Raw genomic sequence first — 27813 nt, 5'->3', positions numbered from 1 at the left:
TTGACAAGGAACTAGAACAAGACCTCTGGGGTGAATGACGCAGTTTCTAGTGCCTGGGCGCAAGCAGCTTTAGGGACCATTTCCTGAAAGCTTTCGGACCATGACCCAGCAGTCGGAGTACAAGTTTGAGTTCTGGTCACGCTCCAGGCACCAAAGACAAATCAGGTGTGGATCAGTCACCAACATGGTGAGGTGGCAGGTGCTGCATGGTTTGAATCCAGAAGTCTTCTTTGACATGTTAGAAAAACCTTCACACCCAAAAATGTTCGACAAAACGACAAAAAAGCTAGTCAAAAAAGCAACAGAGGGAAGCTCGCTTCATGGATCTGCGCTGGCTGGCACAGAGAGAAAAAAAATTACGTCACTCAGCACGTCAAGGTGGCACCCATATAGGTAACATCGACCTCACAACAGTGGAGACAATGCTGAAGACATCATGCGGAGCTGACCGACGTCATCTACCGGGGGCAAGGATTTTGCTCAAAGAAAAATCTTCTGGATCCAGTCCGACATCTGGGAAATTCAAAGGTAAAGAATCTGTGACTAGATGTCTCTATTATATAACACCATGTTAAATAAAGCTATTTCTGTAGATTCTAAACTGTAAAAAGTCTCATGAGTAAATCTTTAAATCAACAAAACACAGTATCTAGACAGGTGATATTGCTCTACAGTCACCCCTAATATTTCATGGTGTTGACTCCGAACTTTTCAGTGCCAGGTTACAGTATTGCCCAAACTAGAGGGAACTGACCTGGCAATGTCTGGCAGCAGACGTGACCCAGATAGTACAACAGGAGCCAGCAAAATTTTCGAGCAGTCATGCATCAAGAACTGATTTGTTTCAGGTTGGTCCAAAATAGCATGTAACATTTCCCTATACCACTTAATGATGTGTTAATCTTAATTTGTGATACAAAGTATTATTTGTGTACAAAAACACTGCTTAAGTACAAAAAAAGTAATGCATGATTGAGGCAGTCTATAGAGTTTCCGCAACCCTGATACAAGAACAAAAAAGGTTGGACTATTGTTAGAACTGGGGGTCTCTAGTTGGCAGAGGTAGGTACCACTGTCCAAATAGGGACCCTTGCTTCTAGTCAGGGTAAAGAGGAAACACTCATTAGATAACCTCTGCTCACCCCCTTGGTAGCTTGGCTCAAGCAGTCAGGCTTATCCAAAAGCAATGTGTAAAGTATTTGTACCAACACTCGCAGTAAAACAGTGAAAACACCACAAACTGACTCCACAACAGTTTAGAAAAATAAAGGTATTTAATCTAAACTAAACAAGACCAAAACGACAAAAATCCAACATACACAGTTCAAGAATATGGTTGCAAAAGAGTTCTTAAGGTTGCGATAAAATAATCCACAGTTGCATCAAAAGTTCACAGTTGTGTCACATTTTGCCAACAGTACCTTTTAAAAGCGACAAAGTTCCAAAGCAGAAACTGGTGCGGTGGAAAACAAGCGATGCGTTGCTCCTGAGACCCTGGGGAGGCGATGCGACAACCCCGCTGCAGCAGCAGGCGTGTTGCGACAAATCTGGTTTGTATGGGGAGGAAGGCGGACTTGTATGGATTCCAGTGCGTAGGTTCCGTAGGAAGTTTTCTCTTGCAAAGGCACAATGCGATGATCTTTGGAGTTGCGACAATGCGTAGACCAGCGGTGATCTCTCTCTCGCAGCTCCTCGATGCGATGGCTTGTGTGACGACATTCGCAGCGACGTGATGCGGTCCGCAAGCAAGCGGTGCAGCGATCTCACCCAGCGACGACAGGCTCTGCGACGACACTTGCAGCAATGATAATCTTCCCGCACCGGTCTGGTGCGTCCCACAAACGAAGGATGCGATGGCTCTGGCAGCGGCAACAGGCGCTGAGATGATCTCATCCTTAGTAGAGGCGGAAATTTCCTCGCACTGTCTGGGATGCGCTCGCAAGCGAGCGATGCGACAAAACTTGCAGAAAGTCTTTAAAAGCTTGGTTTCCAGCTCCCCAAAACAGGTACAACTTCCAGAGGCACCACACATGGGCCACACACTCCATGAAGGACAGAACTCTCTCAGTAGAGTTCAGGGAAGCTGGGGGTGAAGTCCTTTTCTTCCTGGGACTTCATAACAGGGAGCCAGCTCTCTCTCAGACCCTTGGAGATTCCTTCAAGCAAGGGGACACAGCACAAAGCAAAGTCCTTCCCCTCTCCTTGGTATCAAAGCAGCAGCAGGTCAGTCCAGCAGAGCAACAGCAGGCCAGTCTTCCTTCTTCAGTTTCAGCTTTCTCCTTGGCAGAGGTTCCTTCTTGATTCCAGGATGATCTAATTTTCTGTTGTCACCGGTCCTGTACTTATACCCCTAAAATACTTTGTTCTCTTTGTGCAAGTGGGCCCTGAGCCCGGTCTGAACCAGTTCTGGGTGTTCCTTGAGCAATTTGTTTTCCTGGCTTCTCCTTTCCTTTCAGAGTGAGGGGCAGGGTCGTCAGCCACCCAGCAGGAGGTGGAGCCAGCATTGTGGAAGGCAGGCACAGCCCTATTCAGGCCCAGGTGCTATCTCCCCCCACCACTCAAGTTGCAAATACAGTCATTCAGTCCAGGGCTGACCCAGCCAGCCTCTTGGTGTGCTCCCCAGCCTCTGTCACTCTCAAACCAGAAAGTCAATTCACAAACAGGCCAAGGCACACAGAAAGGTCAGACAAGAGAACAGCAACTTTCTAAAAGCGCTGTTCTCAAACACAGGAGTTAAAAACCACCTTTCCTAAAAGATGTGTTATTAAATTCTGAGTTCAGGGATACCAGACTTTTATGTTCTGCCTTGCTCCTATGGGAAGATATGATGGTAGCCACTGTAGCCCGGCATTCCCCATGATAGCCTATGGGCAAGGTAGCCTTACAATAGTGAAAAAACGAAAATAGCTGCCATTCACTACCAGAGCATGTCACCTGCACTAGTACATGCTCTACCTTTCACATACACTGCACCCTGCCCAGGGGGTACCCTGGGCCTTCCATAGGGGTGACCAATGTGCACAGAAAGGGAAGGGTGAGGCCTGGTCAGTGGGTACACTGACCAGGAGGACATGGCAGTTCACAGACTGCACAAAGGCACTGCAGTGGCAGGCCTGAGACACCATTTTAGGGCTACTCATGTGGGTGACACAATCAGTGCTGCAGGTCCACTAGTAGCATTTGTCATCACCAGCCCTGGCACACCCTGTGCACTTTACTAGGGACTTCTTGGTGATACAAATATGTCAATCATGTATATCCAATCACAATAACAATTTACACAGGGAGCACTTACACTCTGACACTGATTAGCAGTGGCAGAGTGTCCAAAACATCTAAACCAGCAAAAACGAAATCCAGCACAGCATAAAAAATACAGGAGGTAGAGGCAACAAGATAGGGGGAAACCACGCCAAGGATGCCGGGTCTAACAATTATGTAGAACAGTCTCTCCACTGTTTATAGATGTATATTAAATCACCTGCAAATACCAGTTTTATGGCTATCACATAAATTGTGCAAAGCGGTGGAGAGGAACGGAGGCCCCAGAAGGCAGAGATGTGGGGTGATTTCTTTGAGGTCGTAATCAACCAGGCTGGACTGGCCTGCTTGTGAAATGTGGAACAGGCAGTTCCACCCTGTATAAGTCCCCTTCACTACCAGTACATAGAAAGAGTAGGCTACTTCCCTACCAGGCTGCATTTTGCTCAAAACAGGTGCAGCATCAATACAAGTTTAAAGATACAAGATTAAAGCCAAATCAAGAGCATCATGCATAGCATTAGTCTAAGCTCCCATTAGAAAACAAGAAAGAGCCATGACCTACGCGGACGACATCATTGTTGTTACCACAGATTTAGTCACTACACTGCCAATAATTGAAGAACAGGCATTACAGTTCGGGCTCTTTTCCGGGTATAAGCTCAACCTTACGAAAACACAGATCTTATGTATTAGCAGGAGCCCTCCAGAGGGTATGTCTACTGTTACAGAAGCCACTTATTTAGGGGTTAAGCTTTCCTCGTCAATTAATAAGATTCCAGAGTTGAATATTAACCCAGTAATAAATAAGGTGAATTCTATGTTACAACGAATAGATCATTTCCATTTATCTCTGCATGGGAGGTCGAATGTTTTAAAAATGCTTGTGTTACCTAAATTTCTTTATTTTTTCAGAACTATTCCGCTTGAATTCCCAGCATCCTGCTTTAAAAAACTTGAAAATACTTGCTCTAGATTCCTCTGGGGATATAAAAGGCATAGAAGGGCATATAAGAAGATGGCTTTGCCTAGATCTGATGGGGGCTGGGGTATCCCATATTTCTTGTTTTATTACTGGGCGGCTGCTTTACAGTTTATTTCCCCTCTGATAGTTGGGGATAGAGCTATTATTTTGCCTTGCCATTCCCCTTCAATTTTTGAATTTGGGTTGGGGGAAGCAGCTAACTCTTGCCTGGTCAAAGTCTTGGAGCCGAGCTATTTAAAAAAAACTAAATTTAAAATTTTGAAAGCTGCCTTCTCGGTCTGGAAAAAGGTGAAGCGGCATCTTGGCCTTATGAATTTGAATGCGTATACCCCTTTAGAAACTGTTGGGGCTCTCCCTCTGATTTTTCGAGACCAAACTGCATGTCGGTGGCGTCAGAAGGGAATTAGTCGTTTGGGAGATATCTGCCCCCTGGTATTTTACCAGCATTTGTAGACCTTCAAACTAAATACGGCTTGCCAAGACAGGATTTTTTTAAATATCTGCAAGTTCGAAGCTTTGTCTATACATTGGGGCCGGACTTAAATGCCCAATTTAGAAAATTCCCATTAATAGATCTCTTGGAGAAACGAACTCCTATTGGGTTATTGTATTCTAATTTAATAATGTTACTTCCATCAGATCTAGAGCAATGGCAAGAGAAGTGGGCAAGTAAGCTAAACATAGAAGTGATAGACTTAGCCCAATCTATACTGTTGGCAAACCAAGTTCTTTTGACAGGGAGGATGCGGGCACAGCAATATATGTCTCTTTATGTTATGTATTATACCCCTGGCAAAATATCAAAATGGGGTACGGGTGCGGGAATGAAATGTAGTAGATGTGGGGCTTTTGCGGAAGAGGCGCTTCATATGTTCTTTTCGTGTCCTAAATTGGTGGAGTTTTTTACGGCTATTGAACATTTTTTAGCTTCGCTAATTGGCATATCATTTTGTATTACCGGGGAACTAGCTTTGACAGGAGTTCCGACAGGACCTGCCTTGTTTACATCTAAAGAAACAACTGCTTTTGTATTTATCTGTATGGCAATTATACGTGCCTGCATCATGAAGGAGTGGATTTCTCTGGATCCTCCCTCATTTATTTCTTGGCGGGCAAGACTACTGGTGATGCAAATCTGGAAACTGCTATTTATAAGACTAGGGGGAGTAGGAAGAGACTTTTTGTGGCAAGGCTGTGGGCCCCGGTGACTGAATGGATTTAGGCCACATTGTTTCTTCCTCCTGATGTTTTTTTTCTCCTTTTCTTTTTTTGTGTTGTGCTTGAATTTGCTGATCTACATAGTTTCTTTTATGACCCCATGTAAATGTTTTTCATCCCTTTTCTTTCTCATATATTTGTGATGCTTGTTTACTCCTTGCATAAAATATGCAAAATAAGAAATAAAAAAAATAGAAAACAAGAAAGAGCATGTGATTCTTCCTAGATTGTATCTGCAAAGATAATTGGTGTGACTGTTTAGTAGCTGTTTCCATGTACAGCACTTTTGAACCTCCGGGCCATGTCTGTGCTGTATAATAGTTGCACAAATAAAAAGAATACATGTCTTCGGGTATGTTGATACATTAGTGGACCAAGGGAGAGACTCATACCCCACCCCTCTCGTGCCTCCACCCCACAGTGAGACTAATGATCCTAAGATCAGTGACAAACTTGGACCTGGTCATCAAACAGCAGGAGGGGTGGCCTGCATAGGCGTTATTTTTTCATTTATAGGTTAAATTGTTGGGGGTACAATGTAAATGTTTACAAAACTTTATATGTATCTCTTAGAAGCCTCTTTCTAAGAGTTTAGCAGTGCCTGAAGCTAAGGTAGATTGAACAACATGTCCAGCATCACACTACGTTGAGTGGAGTTGTAGGGGGAAAAAGATTCGGAATAAATGGTTTCACCCCCCACATTGGCTGTAGTGAAGACCTTCTCTTTTCCTCTCATTAAACACAGCAATTTGCAGACACAAATAGCAACAGGTATAGGAAATCGACTTCCGTTGTCTTGTAAGCAAGCAATTAAAACATGACTTAGTCTGAAGAGGAGCTGTCGCACAACAGAACGTCTTGTTTTTAAACAAACAAATCACATCTTCTAAACCATACAGATAACTGAATACTGGCGAATAACGTGTAGTTTCGCCTACACAAAGAAAAAGCAATGAAGAACAACACAAAAGGTGAACTGTCTATGGCGCTGCAAAGCAGACCCTATAAAAAGACAAGACATCATAATGAAGATGGGTGCTTAATTGATTTCAGGTTGCATAGTGTATATCTTTTACTATGCGATCTTATGTTCGGGGGCAAGGTTCACGCTAGTTTGTTCAAAATAAAGATTTTTATAAAACCTACATTTTTGATCTAAGAAAGAGTTCACCTTTGAGTAACTGAATTGTCCGATGAGTCACATTATCCGTTACCTGAGGCTAGTTGATTTAGGCGCTCGTCAGCCGTGAAAGAGCTGCTTGTACGATCTTGCTATTTTACCGGTGCTCGGAATTGTTCTCGGAGGCGGAGTTAGTAGCAGTTGTGCAGCGTGAGTGGAAGGAGCAGGAGGCGGCTCGAACGGGCTCCGGAGCGAGCGAGCAGGAACAAGCAAGAGCAGGCTTGGAAAAAGCTTGGCCTGGAAAGGAGCAGCAGCAAGAAAAAAAAAACTGAGAGAGCCCGGACGCGGACCAGGACTGTGCAGGACTATGCAGTGGGGGTAATCGAGGAGGGGCCGCGTTGGACGAGGACGAGTAGCTGAGCAGGTTGGTGCGGCTTCCCCACTCTCCCAGCCTCTCTCATCACATTAGCATCTGCTCTGCCACTGCCTCCCCTGCTTCTCACTATCCTATCCTGTTCCTGCAATCGCTGCATATCGCGAAAATCTACAAAATCCTGTAACAGCCCGATAACCCTGAAATCCTCCCATCTGCACAAACTATCCACTTTTGCCTCACCCGGCCTCACCTCGGAAACAGGCGGCTGTTCGGGGGAGACAAGGGAGATCGAAAGCGATTCCCCCCCCAGTGAAGTCCGGCAATTGTCGTGCAGGCTACCCCCGGCGAATCGTTTTAGGACATTTGCGGCGCCAAGGGGTGGAACGCCGAGGGGGAATGTCGAAGAAAGGGGCGAGAGGAGCCTGAGACCCCCTGCTAGTCCTGTGAAAGAGATTCATCCTCGTGTAAGCAAACCATAAGGGAAACCATCTGCACCTGTAATTACAACATAGCGATCTCTGGGGGCCCCGGCCTGAATCAAGGGAAAGGCCTTTCAGGATCACCCTGCTCAACAGAGAACCGGTGAGTGCGGCTGCCGTTAGAGGCTGCTGCAAAGTAAGAGCCTGGGGGTAGTGGGCCAGGCTGGTCTGACTAGGTCTGATCCTGCCGGTGGCCTCCCCCTGCGTGCTCCGCTCGCTTTTGTTCTCGCTCTTGCTGCCCCCCAGCTGGTCTCAGCTGGTCTCTACCAAAGGCTGTGGTCGCTGGGAGAAGCGCCAGACCTATTTAAAACTGAGGGCACTACACTTTAAGACGCTACAACAACCTCCGCATCTAGGAGGTACCCCCGTTGCACTCACGACTAGTTACATCCTAACTACAGTCCTACTAGAATGCGCACCAGGAGTTGTCTCCAACTGCAATCCACACACCGTCCACATAAGTCTGCCAAGCGCCAGAAATCAAAGCTGTTGTATCCCCAGGAGGCAGGTCGTGGTCACCAATCCCCTTCCCATCCATTGCAACTGGAACGAACGGAAGAGGTTGTCGAATCGCTCTCAAGTGCCTCAATGGAAATCCCTAAGGCCGGAAATGCGGAAATCGCCCTTTTTGCGCAAACGGCGCAAACGGCTTGCTTTTCGCACTCGCCAAAAGAAAAAACCAGTGGACCGCTGATATCAGAGATCACTTTCCAATCCAATGTCTCTCTACCCTGAAATAACCATTTGTCGCAAGACTATAGTCTCTGACTCTGTTACCATACCAGTAAACGCACAAGTTAACTCACCGGGTAGTCGACCCCTCCTTTCGTCACCACTATCCCTTCCCCTCCCTCCCTCAGAAGAATATTTTCTCCAATCAAGTATAAGCAAACCGTCTGATGCGTCATTACCCATGTCAATGCCTGCTTTCCCCGTCCCATCGCACGTTAATGGCCTCGTTATCGCGTCTGACGTAGAGAAAGAAAACTCATTCTCTCAGCCGGGAAAAGAGAAAGATAATGTAAAAACCATGGCACGTACCCCAGTTGATTCTAAAATTTGGATTTCATCATCAGATTCCTCGACTCAATCATCAAAGATCTTAACCCAGAAAAGCCTATTACCGCATGAAAATATGACAAATTTGCCAAAGGGCCTACCAAATGACTGCACTCAAAAACGTAGTTTTGACTTTCTATCACAAACATCTACCCCTCTTCCTAATGGGGTATCCCATTTCTCTCCCTTCAGCAACACTGCCGCACCCGAGGCGTCGATCAAGGCAAGTCCTACTATAGCTTCACCTGCAATCTTTAACAACTCTAAAACCGGAATTAAAGACTACTGTCTCAATTACGACCCTAACAAACATCTTCAAAAAGACCAAACTCACCTTTCTATCAACTCGTCTTTCGCCTGTAATCATCCCATTGAAACCAATCTCAACCGGGCAGACCTTAGACAAGGGTCTTCACAAGTTAGTCCAGAAACGTCTAAAGTTGAAATGCTTCTCGCAGCCACTAACCAAGCTCTGAACTCTATGGCTAATGCTGCCCATATGCACACGGATAAATTGGAGACACAGATAATCATTTTGCAATTATTAGCAGACTCCATAACGGGTATATACTCTAAACTGGAACCGCTAAACTCACTGATACGACAAGCTCAAAAAAACCGCCGGACAAAATTACAACTCCGCAGTACATTCAAGCCAGGAACTGTCTGTAAGTACAACCTCGCACCCTAATCATGCTCAGACAAACTGTATCTGTGAGCCTTTAATAAAAAAAAACTTGAGTCCTTGCCCGAAATAATGTCTACTTTAATAGAAGATTTAAAGATAAAGTCTCAAACTATACCACAGAAAACAAGCTCTCCAACTCAACTTCAAACCCAAGAAACTCCACATACAGCAAAATTAAACCTCAACAATTCAGTCAGCCCTAGTGATAATTATAATACCTTAAAACTGGATCAACAACGACTTACTGCCACAATAAATACTCATCTTGATCAACCATCTACCACAATAAGCTCAGTGGCGTAACAAAACTTGAGGGGGCCCCCCTGCAAAGCACATGGATGGGGCCCCCCCACCCTGGCGGCGCGGCCCACCATCAGCTTCCTGCTGACCACCATATTGTGGCGATAGGACCCTCAATCTGCCTTTATAAGCATTATAAAATGCAAGTACGCTCGCTGAGCCCTTGGATCACCCCTTACCACACTAAGGCTACACAATGGGCAACTGAAAACGGGCGACATTCACTCCCTCCGACCTTTGCTCATTCTTTCCAACCTTTCTTTTATTTCCTTTCTTATTCACTTCTTTCCTACTTCCCTTCCTTCCCTTCTCACTCTCCACTCTTTCCATTTCTTCCCCTCTCTTCCTTCTGCCTCAACCCTTTCTGTAGCTCCATTCTTCTTTTCCTTCTTTGTTCCTTCTCTTTCTCCCTTGCAGTCTTCTTCCTTTGCCCTATCACTCTCTCCCCATCTCCTTGCAAGCTTCCTTCCGTCTCTCCTTCCTTCATTTCTGCTTTACCACATCTCTATCTTTCTTCTAGCTATTCTTCCATACTTACCTTCCACCCTCCTTTCTTCTCTCCACCACTCCCTTTTCCTTTCTTCCTCCCTCCCTTCTACTCTCCTAACGGTCGTCTCCCCACCTGTCCTTCCGTCCATTCCGCTCTCTCCTTTCCCCCTTTCTGTCTTTAAGCACCCCCACCCCTCTTTTTTGCTCCGACTCTTGTTACGTAGTTGTATGTCTGGCCCAGCTTCATCTGAAGTGCAGCAGACACCCACTAAGGATTATCATAAATCATTTAGCAATGTTTTGTTCTGGTCTCATATGTAATTAACAACGCAATTAATATTTTAATATTAACTTGCTTAATAAACCCTAACATCTCAGTTAACTCATTTATTGATGCCACTTGTCAGACTGGCTATGTGGCTCACGTCAATTTATAACAAAAGAGAATTTAAGACAGTAAGTAAAGACAGGTGTAAGACACATCCCTGACAAAACTCCACTGCAATTTAAAGAAATATGACTCTAAACTGCTTGATGAAGAGCCAGGCAAAAAGGCAGCGCTACCTAATGATGAATGCAGGATGTCAATGAGCTACAATGACATCCACACAAGTCTCCAAGAAGCATCATTTAATCATTATAGTCTAATACCTCCTGCTTTGAAGGAACTGCACTGGCTTTCCATTAAACTAAGAATTACATTCAAAGGTAATGTATACAAATCATTTCAAGTATATGGTCCTTTCTATCTCGGTTACTTGACCCCAATGTAAGGTAATGTATACAAATCATTTCAAGTATATGGTCCTTTCTATCTCGGTAACTTGACCTCAAATGTAAATCAGGAAACAACCTGAGGTCAAGCAGCACTAGTCCTCCAATAGACCCACAGGCAGATTAAAGCAGAATTACGGAAAACAGTGAGAGTTCAGGGGATGCTTTTTGGAATTCCTTGCACCACATCCTTGAAGTCATCGCCAAACTTTCATCCTCAACAAGGTACTGAAAAAAAAGTCATTCACAGAAACCTATGACCATGAGCAGACACTATTCAGGACCACCCATCACCCTTTTTATCATAGCGCTCCTCACGGTCCGTTGTCTCACAGTGTAACTCCCACCAATATCCATCTCAAATATTCACCCCTAACAGTTGCCCACGTCAGTCTTTAAGCCAAATGTTTATATTGTGAATTCCATCTCTCTCCTACTCGAAGTGCAAAGTTTACTTAGCAATAGGTTAGGGAATTACAAAAATTATAAAACAAGTACATAACTAGAACACTAAAGGCAAGTGAACAAAGTGTGTAACTTTCCTTGGTAGCAAATAGAAACTCCCCCCCAGCCCCATAAATGTAGGTTTTCCTTCCACATTACCAATTTGGATATAGATAATTTAAACCCATGTCAAATGTATGTTCTCCAAATACATCAACGGTTGCTCCCTGCCCATCCCCACACTGGATAGCTATTTATTACTACCCTTAACATGTGTAAACTCTCTACTAGATCAAGGTTGGGAATGCGTTCCAAACTTTGCAAATAACTGCACACTGCAGGTTTTCCACTATTTTTCAAGACACCTCCCCCACACTCGAATGCCCACTCCACACCACTGAGATGTTTGCTCTACCATAAAATTACATCATGATTAAATCAAGTAGCAAGTGAAAATTCACGACTTTTGTAAACACTACATGCAACCTGTGGAGCGGCAAAATTAATCTTAGTTACGCAAATGGCTTTGTAGTTACATCTGGTGTCAAACAAATGGAAATATCTGACAATTGACTGATTGTACATCCCTTAGTTTCTTGGCGTCAGTTTGTATCTGAAAAATACCCAATACTCGCTAATTAATGCCACCTATATACAGTGTACAAAACAAGTGTAATATATGGCAAGTCAAGGGATGTACATCACCCTAAGCCAAAGGAAGTGATGGAGCGCTCATTATCCCTAGGTCAGTGTGCAAGTAACTCATACAGTCTGGACTCATACAGTCTAGGTATACTCTTTGCCTTCGGAGGCCTGTTGTCCTCTTTATTCCATTATACAATCAACACTGGAAGTCCCAGAATGTAAAGTAAAAGACTGGGTAAGCTAGTCACTTGTGGACTGGGGGAACTTCAGCACTCTGATGCAATATTTGCTACCTCCCCTAAAACGGCGCAATTTACAAATGCCCTCATTGCAGATTCCCTATCATAGCTTTCAAGTAATTGGGAGCTACATGCCACAGCTTCAGTCAGGTCTGTTTTTTTTTATCAAACATACTTTGTATGTAAGATTAGAAAGGACCCATATTTTTAAAAGAATACCGAAACTATAAACACCAGAACATAAAGTTGAAATGGAAACAAGGGCAGGTTGAACATGTCACAAATGGAATAGGTTACATTTAACAGCTATATAGGTGCCAAGTGTCCCAAGTTCATTTGTGGCTAGTTCGGTAAGTTCCTTTTTTTCTTCTTAGACTTGTAATCTTATTTAACCCAAAATAAAAATAGGCCTACAAGTCCTAAAATTCTAAGGAAAACCCGGGACCATACTAACAAATCGCCTGTGGACCTAGGAAAAATGGTAGGTATGAATTGGTAGCTGTATAGCTTTTGTCTTCTAGGGCTACCTGTCCAAGAATTGTATCTTTTTCCTATCAGATGTTATGACTACTTTACTCAACAGTCATTGTGTGTCGACCTTGGAGGGGTGAAAGGCTAAAGGCGCATTGCTTGGGGCTTAAATAAAATATTTTTTCCATGCTGTGCCTTAACTGGATTCCAAGCTCCCGGTTCTGAATAAGCCGTTAATAGGCATGTTTTCAGTTCGGAAGGAATTACCCATTAGTGCCATGATGTAGTTATTTGGATGCTATATAAAACGAAAAAGTTATTTCTAATAAAGGAAATACAAGGTAAACTGTAGTTTTGAAACATCCTGCAGTACACACAGCTCACCTTTATGAATAGTGTGCCTATCACAGTATGTACTTCGTTGGACTGTTGATTAATGCCAGGCTAGGGGTGAGCTGGGATGTACCATGTTACAACGCATACTATTACAACTACCTACCGTTACAACGCGACCATTACAACGCATACCATTACAACGCATAGCGCTTTGAGGTGCTGGATAGTGGTAAGTATAATTTACTATTCTAACTCCAGTCCCCGTGGACCCTAGGGAAGGTGTTGGATAGTAAATTATACTTATTCCCTATCCTAGAGCGCCCCCCAGCGCAATGCGTTGTAATGGTATGCGTTGTAAAAGTCGCGTTGTAACGGTAGTGCGTTGTAACAAATGCGTTGTAACAGGTGTATACCGGTGAGCTGAGCTGGGCCGGCCGGAAAGTGGGGCCCCGGCCTGCATGCGTCTGAGCCAAGCAGGTCCGGTCTGCACTCTCTGAATGCTGCCTCTCAGCTTTGCAGTCGGGCCGTGAGCTGCTGCAGCAGTGGGTAATTACCTTGGAGGCTGGCTGAGTGGCCTGGTTGCCCGCCTCCGGCCTCAGCTCAGATTCCAGTCACTGCATATTTATTCTGTTCGTTATACTTTTTTGCAATGCAGCGCTTTAAAAGTGCGCTGCCAAAAGTGTAACGAACAGGAGAAACCTGCACTGGAGTGGAGTGGCAGGGGCCCATACCAGGATTCCATTGCCACCACCCACCTCTCTGAGTCTCTTCACTCCGACCTCGGGACGGTGAGCGGCACCACACCACAAGGGGAGTAGCTTGCGTTTCGGACCACTACTCCTGCCCTGCTTCGTACATACTCACGTCTCACGACACGACAGGACACTCACCTGCAGCAGAAGACAGGACGAGCGTAGCCACCAGGCAGGGGCTGGTACTAGTAGTACTCTAGTATAATTATCCTGGCACAGCGCGGCTGCACCCTTCTCAGGAGTCAGTACTGGTACAAATCACGCGCACTTTTAATTACAATGCGCATGACTGTGGCACCAGCCCCGCCCCCACCCCGTAGACGCGGCGCCGCGCACGCAGATGCACCATTTAATTATGAGTACGGGCGTACGGACTGCGCACTATTTAATTCATTTATTAATTAAATAGTTAGAGACCGTCACCGTGGTGTGCGTGTACAGTTTAATTTATGGGGACTTGTGGAGGCCTCAGGCAGTGCGTGCAGTTAACTTGAGCACCATTTTATTTGCGAAGATTGAGGCTTGCTTGCACTGCAGCTGTCTCCCTCCGCTGACAGTGAGGGGGCCCCTGGAGGAGAGTGGGGGGCCGAGGCCCCCCCGCACTGCGGGGCCTGCGGGGCCCTGTGTTACGCCCCTGAATAAGCTCTTCCATGCCTTTAATTGAGACCAAACAAATTCTAAAGGAAGGAACCTCGATGTCAAGAAAGAACAAGAAAAAACTGAAGAACCTAAATAAAGCAAAAAAAAAGAGCAACGCATTACTGCAATGGCTTGGAACAAACACGAGGGACCCCCCTAGAAACCAGGCGGAGAAGCCAGAAAAATCAAGAGACTTGCGAAAAGACACGACTGAAAACATGAAATCACCTCCAAATCCTGCGCAGAAACTTTTAGCCCCAAAGGAGAACAAAGCTGTTACCAACACCAGTAATAATAAAAAATCTTGTAGTAATCATCCAATTCAAAACGAGAACTTTATTGAATTAGCAACTAAAAGCCCCTCTGCTGTCGCTAGTGCAAAAAGCACATCTACTATCGAAGACCTAGGACAAATAAAAAGATCTACCATTGTAGAAATTGCATTACCAAGAACTGACAGAAAATTAATCGACAATGGGGTTACAATAGAGGACGCTGGTTCGACATTAAGACACCCCCCACTCAAGAACTTGTTACGAGCAATCTGCCAACAAGTAACCGCGCATCGATTTTAAAGTCTACTACTCAAGAAAACCTAGAGCACTTAGGCATCGAAAATCCCCTGACAGATCTTCTATTCTGTAGCCCCAACCAGGCACAATCACGCAAAGACAATACTAACATCCAAGAATATCAACCTACACAGCCACAAAAAAACAAACAAACAAAAGTATTACTAAACCCGGAATATGAATCTCAGGGTCAATGGGATATTCTAAACAGGGGAAATATTCTAAAGCTATGTTAACTCCTTTCTGGCTTAGAAAGTGTCAACTCATCGGACATTGAAACAGTGGCCTTTAAGGACCCTGCCTCGGGCCAGAAAAATGAGTCAACCCTGGTAACTTTTTCCAGCCCAGATCTGGCCGCCACACATTGAAGAACGCAAAGCAATTGAGCGAATGGGGCATTCATGCTAGCTTTTATACCACCATCAATTATCCGACCTTTCTAAAAAACATACCTGAACTCCCACTGACCAACAACAACATTAGTTCTGATTTAAATTTGGAAGGGGGCAAACGGCAGCTCCCCCCGTTGCTACGCGGCCATAGACAGGAATCAAAGGCCGCACAATGGATCGATACACCGCTTCAAGTGATAGCCACAACAACAGGTGGTCCACGTAAATGCGTATTTAAATCAAATAAATCTCAAGATTGGTCGTGGCTTTCCAAGGCCTTAGGGTAATGTACAGATAATCCAGCAGGAAAGCAAATCAAAGTATGACACAGCCTGCTGCTTAAATGTCTGTTCCTGGAACATCAGGGGACTAACAAAAGAGAAAATTGGTCAATTAACTACGGACTCCCGGAAGTCAGATGACGTCTTCGCCATTCAAGAGACCTGGGCCCTGGAGAATACCACCTGGGAAGATTTTACTGTAGTCGAATCCCTTGCTACTCCGTCCACAGTAGGTGGTCATGCATCTGGGGGGGTGTAAAGAATACATTGGTTGTAAAATTAGAAACACTTTATAACGGTGAAGGTGACTACATTTTTTTCAGCGTTGAGACCGAGAGCTACAATAAGGGAAAATCAAAGCAAAAAATCATTCTTGGCTGTGTCTACCTACATCCCGTAAAAATTCGACGGGAGACTACTTTAAGCAATTTGCTCCCTATAATAAATAACCTTGAAGCTCTATTCCCAAATGACCTGTGGCTGATAATGGGTGACTTTAACTAAAATTTAATGGACATTGATTCCAGCCAATCTTCTCAAATATCATCAGTAAATGACGAGTGGGCAATCCCAGTGATTAAATCCCAGTAACAACGGAAGGAAGCCAATGGAATAAAATTGGCAACAAAATTAAATCAATCTGGCTTGCATACTTTGAACGGAAGGTTAGCCTCTGATCAACCAGCTGCATACACCCATATATCTCCATCCCGCATGGCTACCTTAGATTATATATGGATATCACTTGTCTTGGTCTTGTTCGGCGATAGTCCTCGTTTCTGGGGCCCCCAATACTGGCCATCTAAGTTGGGGTCCCCACCTGTGCCGTCTAGATCAGTCAAAAGCCTGGGGGTAGTTATTGACGACGAGCTTTCTTTAAAACCTCAGGTTAATTCCGTTGTGTCCACCTGCTTTTTCCAATTACGGAAAATAAAGAAGATCAGTCGGATGCTCACTCGATCTGCTCTGACGCAGGTTGTAAGAGCATTAGTGTTGTCTCACTTAGACTACGCTAATGCCATCTACCTCGGTCTGCCTGTCACTCTCAGCAGACGTTTACAGATGGCACAAAACCAGGCAGCGAGACTGATATATCACCACCCACGATGGCAGTCCGCCAGACCGCTTCTGAGGCAACTTCATTGGCTTCCGATTCAACATCGCGCCAGTTTCAAATCGGCCTGCATAATTTTCAAATTCCTTCACAATTGCGGCCCTCAGTTCATTCAAAAACTTCTTCTTAGGTACACCCCCTCTCGCAGCCTTCGCTCTGCTTCCCAAATTCTTCTGACTATCCCCCGCTACAAGCTGTTGCGCAAGGGAGGCCGTAGGTTTGCCACCCTTGCTCCCAAGTTATGGAACTCTCTCCCCTTGGAGATTCGCTCATGCACCGCTCTTCTACCATTCAGGAAGCTCTTAAAGACATGGTTGTTTACCCAAGCTGCGGCCTAGTGCTTGAGGTCTCTTGTAAAGTCAGTTCCCTGTTGGTCAGCGCCATGAAACCTTTGGGTGTGCGAGCGCTTTATAAAATTTTGATAAGATAAGAAGATAAGATAAGATCACTTACTGCCTTTCACCTGGGCGCCAGCTCTCGATAATCCCACCTTTAGACAGCGACCACGCCATTCTTGCATGCAAGATTGCCCTCAGGCAGAATCATCGCCCGATAACTCCCCTGACTGGAAAGGAATCTAACCTTCAGAATGTAAGAAAACTGAGATGGTCTGAAGGGAATCGCAAAATGATAGAAGTGGAAGTTGACAAACTTCTCTATGAACGGCATCTGGTTGGTACTGATTACGCGACAGGGTTCTCCTGGGAAGCAACTCTAATCGAATTTAGAGACCAACTAATATTAAAACTAACAAATAACCCTCCGAAGGCCCCCCCGATCCCAACTACTTTGCTAGAGCAAAAAACAACTTATAATTTTCGCAAAGAGTAAACTAAATAAGTTGCTACGTGCCCATGCGAACAACGAAAGCGAATTTAAATCCCTGAAGAATGATATATCAGCTGCCAGAAAAGACTACAGGAAGGTCAGATTCACCTTAAAAAGACAGGAAGAAGAGCGCCGTTGGGCGACAGTCTTTGAGATAATCAAAACTAAAGACCAAAGGAAATTTTGGAAGTAGATAAATGAGGCAACCAAAGCCATTAAACCACCTATTGCAACTAATATCTCCCCCGCTGCCTGGGAGAACTATGTTAAAACACTGTACACAGCATTGTATACATTAAATAGTAGCAGCAGCTCCCGACTTACATTTGATCAGCTAATCACTGAGGATGACACAACCTCCACCATCAAGATAACAACAGAAGAAATAGTAGGAGTCATAAAGAAAATGCCCTCCGGTGGTGCTCCTGGACCCAATGGTATCCCCACGCAGGTGCTCAAAGCCTGCGTACAAAAATGGGCTCTGATACTGACCCCTCTTTTTGAGGATGCAATACTGGGACACACCCTCCCGACCTCCTGGCAAGGTTCCCTCCTTGTCCCTTTCCACAAAAAAGGCTCGCGTTCCAACCCCGATAATTATTGGATGATAGCCCTACTTGATATAGATGGGAAGGCTTACGCAAGTATACTCTTAAAAGAACTTACAAAATGGGTGGAAGCGGAAAACCTAATCCCCTCCACCCAAACTGGTTTCCGAAAAGGCTGCCACATCGAGGACAACTTGATTTCCATAGTCCACCTGATGGAGACAACCCTTGCTGCAAAAGGCAAGTCAATGTACATGGGATTCATCGATTTTCGTAAAGCCTTCGACAGCGTCAGCTGGCCAAAATTGTGGGAAAAACTGGCTATATAGGGTATTTCACGGGTGCTACTAAATGCACTAATAGCCCTACATACGGACACCTGGGTTAAAGTCAGAGTAACATCGAAATGGTCTACCTCCAATAAAATCTATACAAATAGAGGCCTAAAGCAAGAGTGCATTCTTGCACCACTTCTCTTTAACCTATACCTCGCAGACCTACCGGAATGGTTGTGCCGATCCAGAGCTTTTCCCCCAGGAATCGGTCAAAGAAAAATCCAAATCCTGCAACATGCAGACGATACCATTCCTTTAGATCAAACTCAGGTGGGCCTCCAAAGACTGCTCAATTCCCTGGCTCAGTACTGTAACAACAACATGCTTGAGATAAACGTTAGTAAAACCAAAGCGATGGTATTCTGAGCTATGGGATTGTATTTATAGAGATGTAAACAAATCGATGATTAGTTTAGGATACAAGCTTTTTTCTGACCTCAGGATTAGTGATATCATAAACTTAACAGAGAAATGGAATAGAAAATTGGCTTTGATTGTACCAACGGATTTAATTACTACTTCTCTTAAAAGTCTAAATTCATCTGTTCAATCTTCTAGTCTAAAACTGCAAATGTTTAAAACTGTTTGTCAACTATACCATACTCCCGACAGGATCCTTAAATGGGCAACGAATAATAATTATTCTGATCGTACGAAATGTCCTAAATGTGACCTGAGTGGTGCGGATATTATCCACATGTTTTTTTCTTGCCCACGTCTTAGTGAATACTGGGAAGGGATAATTAAGGTGATTACTGATAGACTGGAACAACCCATTTCATTATCATATACTGATGTGTTGGTGGGCATAAATGGGGGTAATTGTGCGTTCAGAGATCTGCTGAATATTCTAATTACATGTGCAAGATTAACTATTGCCAGAGCCTGGATTCAAAAGAACCCACCAATTGTGTTGGAATGGTGGAGCCTAGTTAAGGAAACATATAATATGGAGACTGCTATTGCTAACTCAAGGGGTCTACAGGCCAAACGAAAAACTGATAGAATTTGGGGTTTATTCATGTCTTAATTACTTTCTTCTTAAAACTTATGTTTGTATGATCTTTTTATCTGCCATGACCTATGCAATGTTTTATTTTTTTTGCTTACTGCATTTATTGAAAAATCGCTTTATATCTTTTGTAAATCTAAATGTTTTTTTGTATGATTTGTCTTGTGTGCCCATTTGATGCAAATAAAAAATTTCTAAACTAAAAAAAAAAAAAAAAAAAAAAAAAAAAACAAAGCGATGGCAATCTCACCCGCGAAAACAGAAAAGATCACCTGGTTCATAGAAGGGAAACCACTGGAGACTGTCGCTGCATATAAGTATCTGGGCGTCTGGATTGATCATAAAGGGAGATGCTCGGTGCATACAACTGAGATGCAGGCAGTGGCTCGTAGCCTAGAGGGGGCCTTCATGAGATCGAAGAGCGCTCTGCATTCCCAGGACTTTGTCCCAGTGATAAAATTGATCAACGCAAAATTTCTCCCTACAATTTCCTTTGGTGCAATCATTTTCAAAGATAAAATGAATAACTGGCTAGATAGAGCACAATCATCGTGCTATCGTAGAGTTTTTCGATTGCCAAACTCGACTTCCCACTCCCAGATCCGCAAAGAGTTTTCTTTATCCTCCATGCACTGGATTATGGGCGCAAGATACGTCTCATATTGCCTAAAAGCGAAACAAGCCGAACCCCATACGCTAAAGAGCTGCTTATGGCTCCTGCTCAGTAATCCAACTACATCGTGAAATAAATATCTGACATTCTGCCTCAAATCCCTCGAAGCGGAGGATATTTGGTCCTCTCCTTTGTCCAACGAAACGAAATCAAAGCTTCTAACTAAGCAAGCTAAAATTCTATCGAATGAATCGGATACGCAACATGTACTTCAGCTCTCTCATGGCACTTGGGCTGCCAAACTGTATGCCCCAAAAACCCTACCATCTTATCTCGCATCAGCAACGAAGCCGTATATTTAGCATCAATTAATGAGATTTCGTTTCGGCTTAATTCCGCTGAAGGCATACAAGTTTGGCCAAGGATATATGAAAGAAGCTTCTTGCCAGTGCCGTTTGTGCAATCAGGGAAAGGAAAGCCTGATCCACGTTCTGTGCATCTATCATCGTCGTGGAGTACAAAGAATATTCTGGCTGAGACCAATTTGGCTTCTTCTAGGCGTCAGGACATGTCAAGAAGCACTTGAGGCCTGTATGAGGGGGGATTTGCCACAGATGGCGACTCGCTTTGTAAAATTCATCACAGAAATCAACTCCTTGACTCTACCATCTGATCAAGCTTGAATCTCAATCCCCTCTAAGTGACATTCCTGTGGCCTCTCTGCCCTCCCTTCCTTTTTCCCTACCCATTAATCCTATAGTTTCTTTTAATAGTCTGGAACTCTCTCTTTACTTAAACAGTCATTCTTGTATAGAAATTAATTTCTGGACTCAACCATTTGATTAAGCTTGAATTTTAAGCCCCGCTAAGTGATATTTCTTTGGTTTTTCTGTTTTCCCTTCCCTTTTCCCTTCCCATCAATCCGACAGCCTATTTTAACAGATTTGAATTCTTTTTTACCCAAACAGTCATTTTTTCTGTATGTACATATTGCAATGATTTTAAATAATTGTGCAATAAAATCTTTTACTGTTGTTACTGTAACTGAATTGTGCAGTGCGAAACAGTAAAATCAGGGATCAATTTCAGCTTTCCTGTTTCACCAACCATGTTATCCTAGGCAAATACTGTATTTTCCAAAGCATCTGTGCCTCAATTCTTCAAATATTCCTACTGCCTTCAGGGCTCAGTCTCCAAGGTTGCGGGTAGGCAAGCGAGTAGCCAGTAAAAATAAATAACCACACACTTTGAACGATGTTTGACATGGTCTTGAGTGGGTTTACAGGCAAGGTTGTGGGCTTTGTAAAATAAAATTATCAAACCATTTGACTAAAAAAACGTTGTTTTCCAGGCATTCTTTGAGTGCTCAAAAAACTAAGGTCTGGCTGCTGAGGCTAACCTTCTACAGGATTTCTTTTTGGGGTTCTCCTTTAAGAACGTTATGGTGCCTATAACTTATTAAGATACTAAAGATCAAAATAGTGCATCTAACCAACTTGCACAGATCACTTAGTAACGGCTGGCTTGACAAGGTACAAACTGGGCATATTTTAATGGTCTTCCTCTAAGTTTAATGTCAACTTCAAAATTTCGAAAGAAGAAAACAAATATTTCAGTGCAAATTGACTGTATATGTGAATCAATAGGCTTACCTACTCATGCTGATAATTAAGGTTTTTATTTTAGCACAAACCAGACCAAAAACACTGGACTACTGAGTGGTCCTTTCCTCCAGTGTCAAGTGGTTGTAATGTGGTTGCAAAAGTGGGCCCCTGTTGCACGCTCAAGTTGCACCTAAGTTTATCCTCTGTCATGATGCTCACACTGTACTTTTGATTTTGAGCACCGAAGTGCAGCCAGTGTCGCCCACCCACAAAAGCAACCATAAAAGGACCACAGGAGGTTGTCATTACAAACAGTCAGGCTTCTAGCTAGAAGAAGCAGCCTGTGGATTACAATTTGCAAACATATTTGGTCCTGCCTGTCACTCAGACAGCCCTTCTCGGTTCCTAGTCCTATGTGTAAGTCACCAGCACCCCATTCCCCACTTAAACTGGTGGAGTGGGGGCCCAATGATGCAGTGCAGGTAGAGTAGGGCTGAGAAGGGCCAGGATGCAGACAGTAATCAACAAAGGACCTTTCTCCCTTCGTCCTTAGAAGTGCAGACTACAGGCAGCTGTGAGAGAGAGTGAACATTATCTTGTCCCCTACTCCCCCCCCCAACCTTGTCCCCCACTCCAAAATCTGGGGAGGGGAGGGTATTTCCCCTACATCCCCATACTTCCTACTCCAATGTGTGCACTTTCCTCTCAGTTGTACTTCCCGGCCACCACTGGATTTCTCCATACTTTAGGAGAAATCGGAAGTAGAAAAGTTATTTAAGTCCACCAGGAAATTTTGGGTGAACTCCTGGCAGGTGTAAGTGGATGTATTGTGTGCCATAAACATATGTTTATGGCAGAAAATACATTTATGAACTGGGCCCTTTATGTCTATGAGCCTAGATCCAAGTAGCTGGGCAAAAACAATCTTAGCCAAAACAATTGTGCTTGCTTATGTTTAAATTAATATTTTTAAATATAAAACATTTCCAGATATTATCTGGTTACAGAGCCATGGGTACTGCACTGCCTAATCCCAATTCGAAGGCCCTGGATCTGACTGCAGACCTCCTAATGCATTAATTAGGGAGTGTGACTGAGCCCTGAAGATACACCCCTGTCTGAAACAGGGTATTTTATCAAAGAATCTACGGTCATTGAGGTCTGACATCCCACCAAATGTCCATCCTCGTTTCAAGTAGTTTTCCCTCTTGCTGTCCATATGTCTAAAGCAACACACTGACATTGTGCAGTACAAAAAAATCAAATTGTTGATGCAGCTTACCTGCATTGGGGAAGAGAGCATGGCTTTAGGCATCACCTAACACATGCATGTTACCAGTCATGCCACGCACTGAAATTGAAGAGCTCTGAGAAGCAGTTTTTGGTTCATTCACTAGTTAGCAGTGATGCTACAGGCTGGAAATATGAGAGTATCCTTATGATTGTAACTAGAAGAGCTATCATAAAGATAACTTAAATAAGGGGTTATGTAGCCCCATGCAGGTAGCCCACCAGGCCGCTTAGCGGGCAGCGGCCTTCACCTCTGCACCTCCAATGGAGGGCCGCTTACTCTGTTTACACATTCTCACCAGCCTGGTGTGATTCTTCATGCCTGCAGTGGTGGATGCTATGTAGACGCAACTGAATGATGAGTGAGCCACCATGTTGGTTTTGCCTATTTATCAATTTTGTTTTGCTTTCCACAACCAAAATGCCCCAGGGGGACGTTTCTTTGTGAAAATAGCAAAATATCCACTCGCCTACTGTGTGATTCTTTTGCTTGTGAGTGCGATGCCATGATTTGCTTTCTGTCATTGCCTCCATAGCAGAATGGCCATGAAATATCAACGGCAGTAGCCCTTCCAATATTATCTCAGGACTACCAGGACTGTGACCTAATGGCCCTGTCGGAACCTGGCTATTCCACCCTTCTAAAGGAGACTGGGCAACACTAAGTTTGGTGGATGATTGGGGATATCTTGATGTTATGTGCCAATTTCTGGTGTGCATACTCTGATTCCATCCAGCTCTTATCATTCTGTAGCTCTTGAGATTCTGTTTGTACAATATTCACTTCTTTGCACCTCTTGTTTTCAGAAGCCTCCTAGATCTGCATTGCATTCTTGTCTTTGACTTTTACATTGCAGATCAATGTGGCTGTGCATTTATCATTATTCTCTCTTTCACAGATCCCGCTCGCGTGGTGGACATGCCTTCCATTATCTATGTTCCGGTGGGGATACATGGGTTCATCCGCTGCCCGGCCGAGGCAGAGCCTCCGGTCATTACAGTCAAGTGGAACAAGGATGGACGCCCCCTCAGAATAGAAAGGGTAAGATTGTGGGTCGAAGGAGCAGGAGTGGACGGGAACACACAAACCTCTGTTAGAGTTACTTACACTGTGTTCATGTATACAAATTAGGTCAATAGCAAAGGGTCAACAGATTAGGAGACGTTCAGTCTCCACTGTCTCATACTGGCTTTCTGTGATCGTTGATATGGTTTATATCTAGCAGTATGTTCTCTATTTATAATTTATGAACACGTGCAAACTGAGACACTGCATTTCCTTATTTGAAAATCTTAAAACACAGCTTCAGCATCTGGTATTGCAATTTCAGAGAAGCACCAGTTAGGGAACATTGAATTTCTCTTCTTAGACAAAAATGGTTACAAAGTCAACCATTTTATTTCTTTAGTTTTCTGGCTGGACGCTGCAGGAAGATGGATCCATTCGGATTGAAGAAGCAACAGAAGAATCTTTGGGCACATACACCTGCGTGCCTTACAATGCACTGGGGACTATGGGCCCTTCCCCTCCTGCTCGACTGGTGCTTAAGGTAATGTCATCTTTGTGCTCCCACTAAGTTATACAAGAGCCTTCTTCCTGCTCAAAGATTTGCCTGTTGATACCTCTAAATGTGACGGGACATTGTCCATGCTCCCTTTTATTGTTTTCACACTTTCCACACCTTCCTTCTTCATGTAATTTTGTCTTTTTGTGATTTTGTGAAATCTTCTTTGGTGATCAGTCACCAGATACAGTGAAATTGGACAATTATACTTTGCTTTTGAAAGCTAGCCGTAAAACAAATCTTAAGCTGTGAAGAAGATAGTGTTCCTAAAATAAGTATTATAATTTTGTGGGAAAAAAACTTTAAACTGATACCATTTCTGCTTTATTTGTAGTATGAAATTCAGAAAAGCGAAAAGACGCTGTTTTCACCTTAATGGCCCTCTTCAGATCAGACAGCAATAAAAGTTAAGCACTCTCTTGCAACACTGATCTGGACATCATGGCCATGGCTTTGTAGGCACAAGCTTGGACAGACTCGTGTCTATCTGAATAGTCCAGTTCACCCTGTTGGGAGTATTTGCCTGTTTTGGGGGAGTAATTCAGGCTAGCATGTCACTTACCTAGTGGCATGTTCCTCATTACAATGGCCTCATGTCAACACTGCTAGATAATCCATGTCCGTCAGCTTCCAGTGTGACATCTTCACTGCTTAATATGTCATTGTCCAGCCCACTGCTGTGATAAGTGTTGCTTTCTATAGTCTTCTCAAACAAGCAATTGATGAAGGCCAGCATGCTCACTGACCTTGTCCAGTTCCTTGAATTCGAGGGTTAGAGAGTTGTTTGATGGAAGCTTGCGATTATTATCTGCTGATGCTATTTTTTTTGTTTGTTATGATTTTAGTAGGTATTTTGCTACAAGGTATTGATTCGGTATCTTTGTTTTAGAGACATTAGTTTACAATGATGTTGGAGAAAACTTTAAGTGTGATATTTTGATAACTGTACAATCTGGGTTGTATAATTATGAGAGGATCCTTTGTACCTCATTTGGACGGCTTTTTGTATTTGAGATGCTTACACTATAATGGCGTTGTTAAGCATGTGTAACAGAGAATTTGTAAATCCTGTTGTATGTTGGAGGTATGTTTTGTAATACTTAATTTACATTTTTTTCATGATAGAGCACCTTTTTATGTTTTTATTTATCACCATTTTATTTGTCACCATTGGAAGTGACTCCTTGACTACATGAAGGTATTACCTGTGCACACCTGATGTCTGCTCCTTATCTCCATGTGCCACTTGCTCAAGAGCTGGCCCAGATCCTCAGGCTATTTTTTCAATGTTTTATTCTTTTTGTTCAAAGCCTTGTAACCTCCTGTCAGGATTTATGCTAAGCATCTAGGCAGAGCTTATTGTTCAGACCCTCACTAAAGTGTGAAGACAACACTGAGTGCTGCAAATATTCTCATACACTGTACCAACGAAGCAGCCAGAAAGAGAAGGTTAACTTCCTCTTAACTTTACAACATCCAGGTAGTTTGTTGAGGTTTTACTCTCCCTCCTGATGCCGTATGGGGCCTTTAAACACTTCTTGAGAATTCACCTTGATCATCACTGTTGATGCAGTCTCATATACTATGTGAACTTAGTTTTGCCGTATGCGGACATGCCTGAGTGATGCCTGAGTGAGACCTGTAATATATACATTTACAATATACAATAAAACATTCAAGAACTACCTAGTACACCCACTAGGAACCTGGATATTTACAGTATTTCGTAACACAATGGTTCTTTAGAGACTCATTTCAATGCTCACTATATTTTGTTTACATTGTTAGATCACAATATGACAAAACTGGCAATAGCCTCTCACTAAACTAACAAATTTAATTAGTATTATAATTATTTTAGTACAGTTTTTTTAATATGCATTCAAAGTAAATTCATGTACCAGTAACAGGTGCATAGTGTCCCCACCTCCCGTGTTCACATCGACAGAAAAATGAAAGTTGCTAAAGATATGTGAAGGAAAACAATTGACAACATAAACCAATAATATGCTTGGTATCACAATAAATTTATGTCACAGTATTACTTTTTCACTGAATATTGAAAGAGCTATTTTTGTTTGTTAAGGTGTCAAAGGCGTTTTGACCTTGGTTAGAACAGTAAGGTCATCTTCAGGACTGTGATAGTAGTAGGATACCTTGAATTTGCCAACTATGAAGGAGTTAATTCAAATGACTACAATGGATGGGTCTAGTACTAAGCTTTCATGAACTTAATGTAATAAGTGAGGGAATGCCCCTTAGAGGAGTTCTTCACCCATATAATCAAAGAATTACTCACGTCTACCGTACAAGCAAGGCCGGCTGTAAAAAAGGAATGGGCTGATATGGACTATTAGTGTTATTCCCACAAGTTGCAGCCTGAAAGCGAACAAATATAGGTTAATACTTATGCACTGAGGGCAATTACAACTAATTAATACGGTCACAGGAAAGGCATTATTAAACATAGCCTCCAAAGGCTGGAAAACATCTACTTTAGTATCCTATTCACATTATTTCAAAAGAACCAAAATTCAGCTAGTCCATTGTGTTTTGTGCATCTCCCTTACCTTTGCTCAGTTTAACTTCTGAAAAACCAAGAAATTAAACTACTTTCATTGTTATTAACTTGCGTTTACTAAGAAATCAATCTTTCCCAATCTGTTGAAAAAAATCAGACTTCATAAAATGTTAGAGGTTTTTAAAAAGGAGTTTTCAGGCCTTGTGGCACCTGTGGAAAAAGAGACTTCACTGAAAAAGCCACATAAGGACTGCATCTACTGCCTCCACACTTCTCATAAGGTAAAGATTGTGAAAAACTTTGTAACTTTTCTTCAGACACCCTGAAGGACAGGGAAAGGAAGCTTTTGCTATTGCTTAAAAAAATAAACGTACAACACAATAGGGCAACCCAATAGCCCACAAGGGACTGGCTATGAATAATAAACCACAAAATCTATAAGCAGTGAAAATACAACGTCAGAGGAAGATAGTGAATTTCTGAATCTATCAAGAAGGCTCATAAGATGGAAAGATCAGAAGAGCATCCTTCAAAACTGGTCAGGACAGAACCCGCCCAAGAAGGTTTAAAAAAAGACCCACCACTGGTCCACAGGAAAGTGAAGTCCATCCACTGAATTCTCTCATAAGAGAAAAAAAGATGTTTCTAGACAGAAACCAAGGTCAGAACATGAAAAAACCCTTATTACAAGATTTTAATTACATTACAAAAACCTCCTCAGTGCTGTCAACAGAAAAGTAATTGACGATGAGCAAATAGTCAATAAAAACAGTGCTGACAAATTCAACGACGACTTGAATGCCTGTGAAGACATCAGTGACAATGTTGACTTTGTCTATGATGACGTAATCATGGTATGGTCA

General features: G+C 43.2%; 1 protein-coding gene across 2 annotated transcripts in view; it reads left to right on the top strand.

Moving 5' to 3' along the window:
* Positions 1–27813, top strand: part of IGSF9B (immunoglobulin superfamily member 9B) — a 1223958-nt gene that overhangs the window by 578325 nt on the left and 617820 nt on the right. For both annotated transcript variants that reach the window (XM_086956939.1, XM_086956938.1), the window contains exons 8-9: positions 23764–23906; positions 24274–24414. In XM_086956939.1, the coding sequence (XP_086813065.1) occupies positions 23764–23906; positions 24274–24414 (284 nt within the window). The remainder of the gene's footprint in view (positions 1–23763; positions 23907–24273; positions 24415–27813) is intronic.

This window comes from Lissotriton vulgaris, chromosome 2_1 (genome assembly GCF_964263255.1).
Source record: "Lissotriton vulgaris chromosome 2_1, aLisVul1.2, whole genome shotgun sequence".
Lineage (NCBI taxonomy): Eukaryota > Metazoa > Chordata > Amphibia > Caudata > Salamandridae > Lissotriton > Lissotriton vulgaris.
The sequence above is the reverse complement of the archived record's forward strand: the minus strand, read 5'-3'. Positions and strand labels throughout refer to the sequence as shown.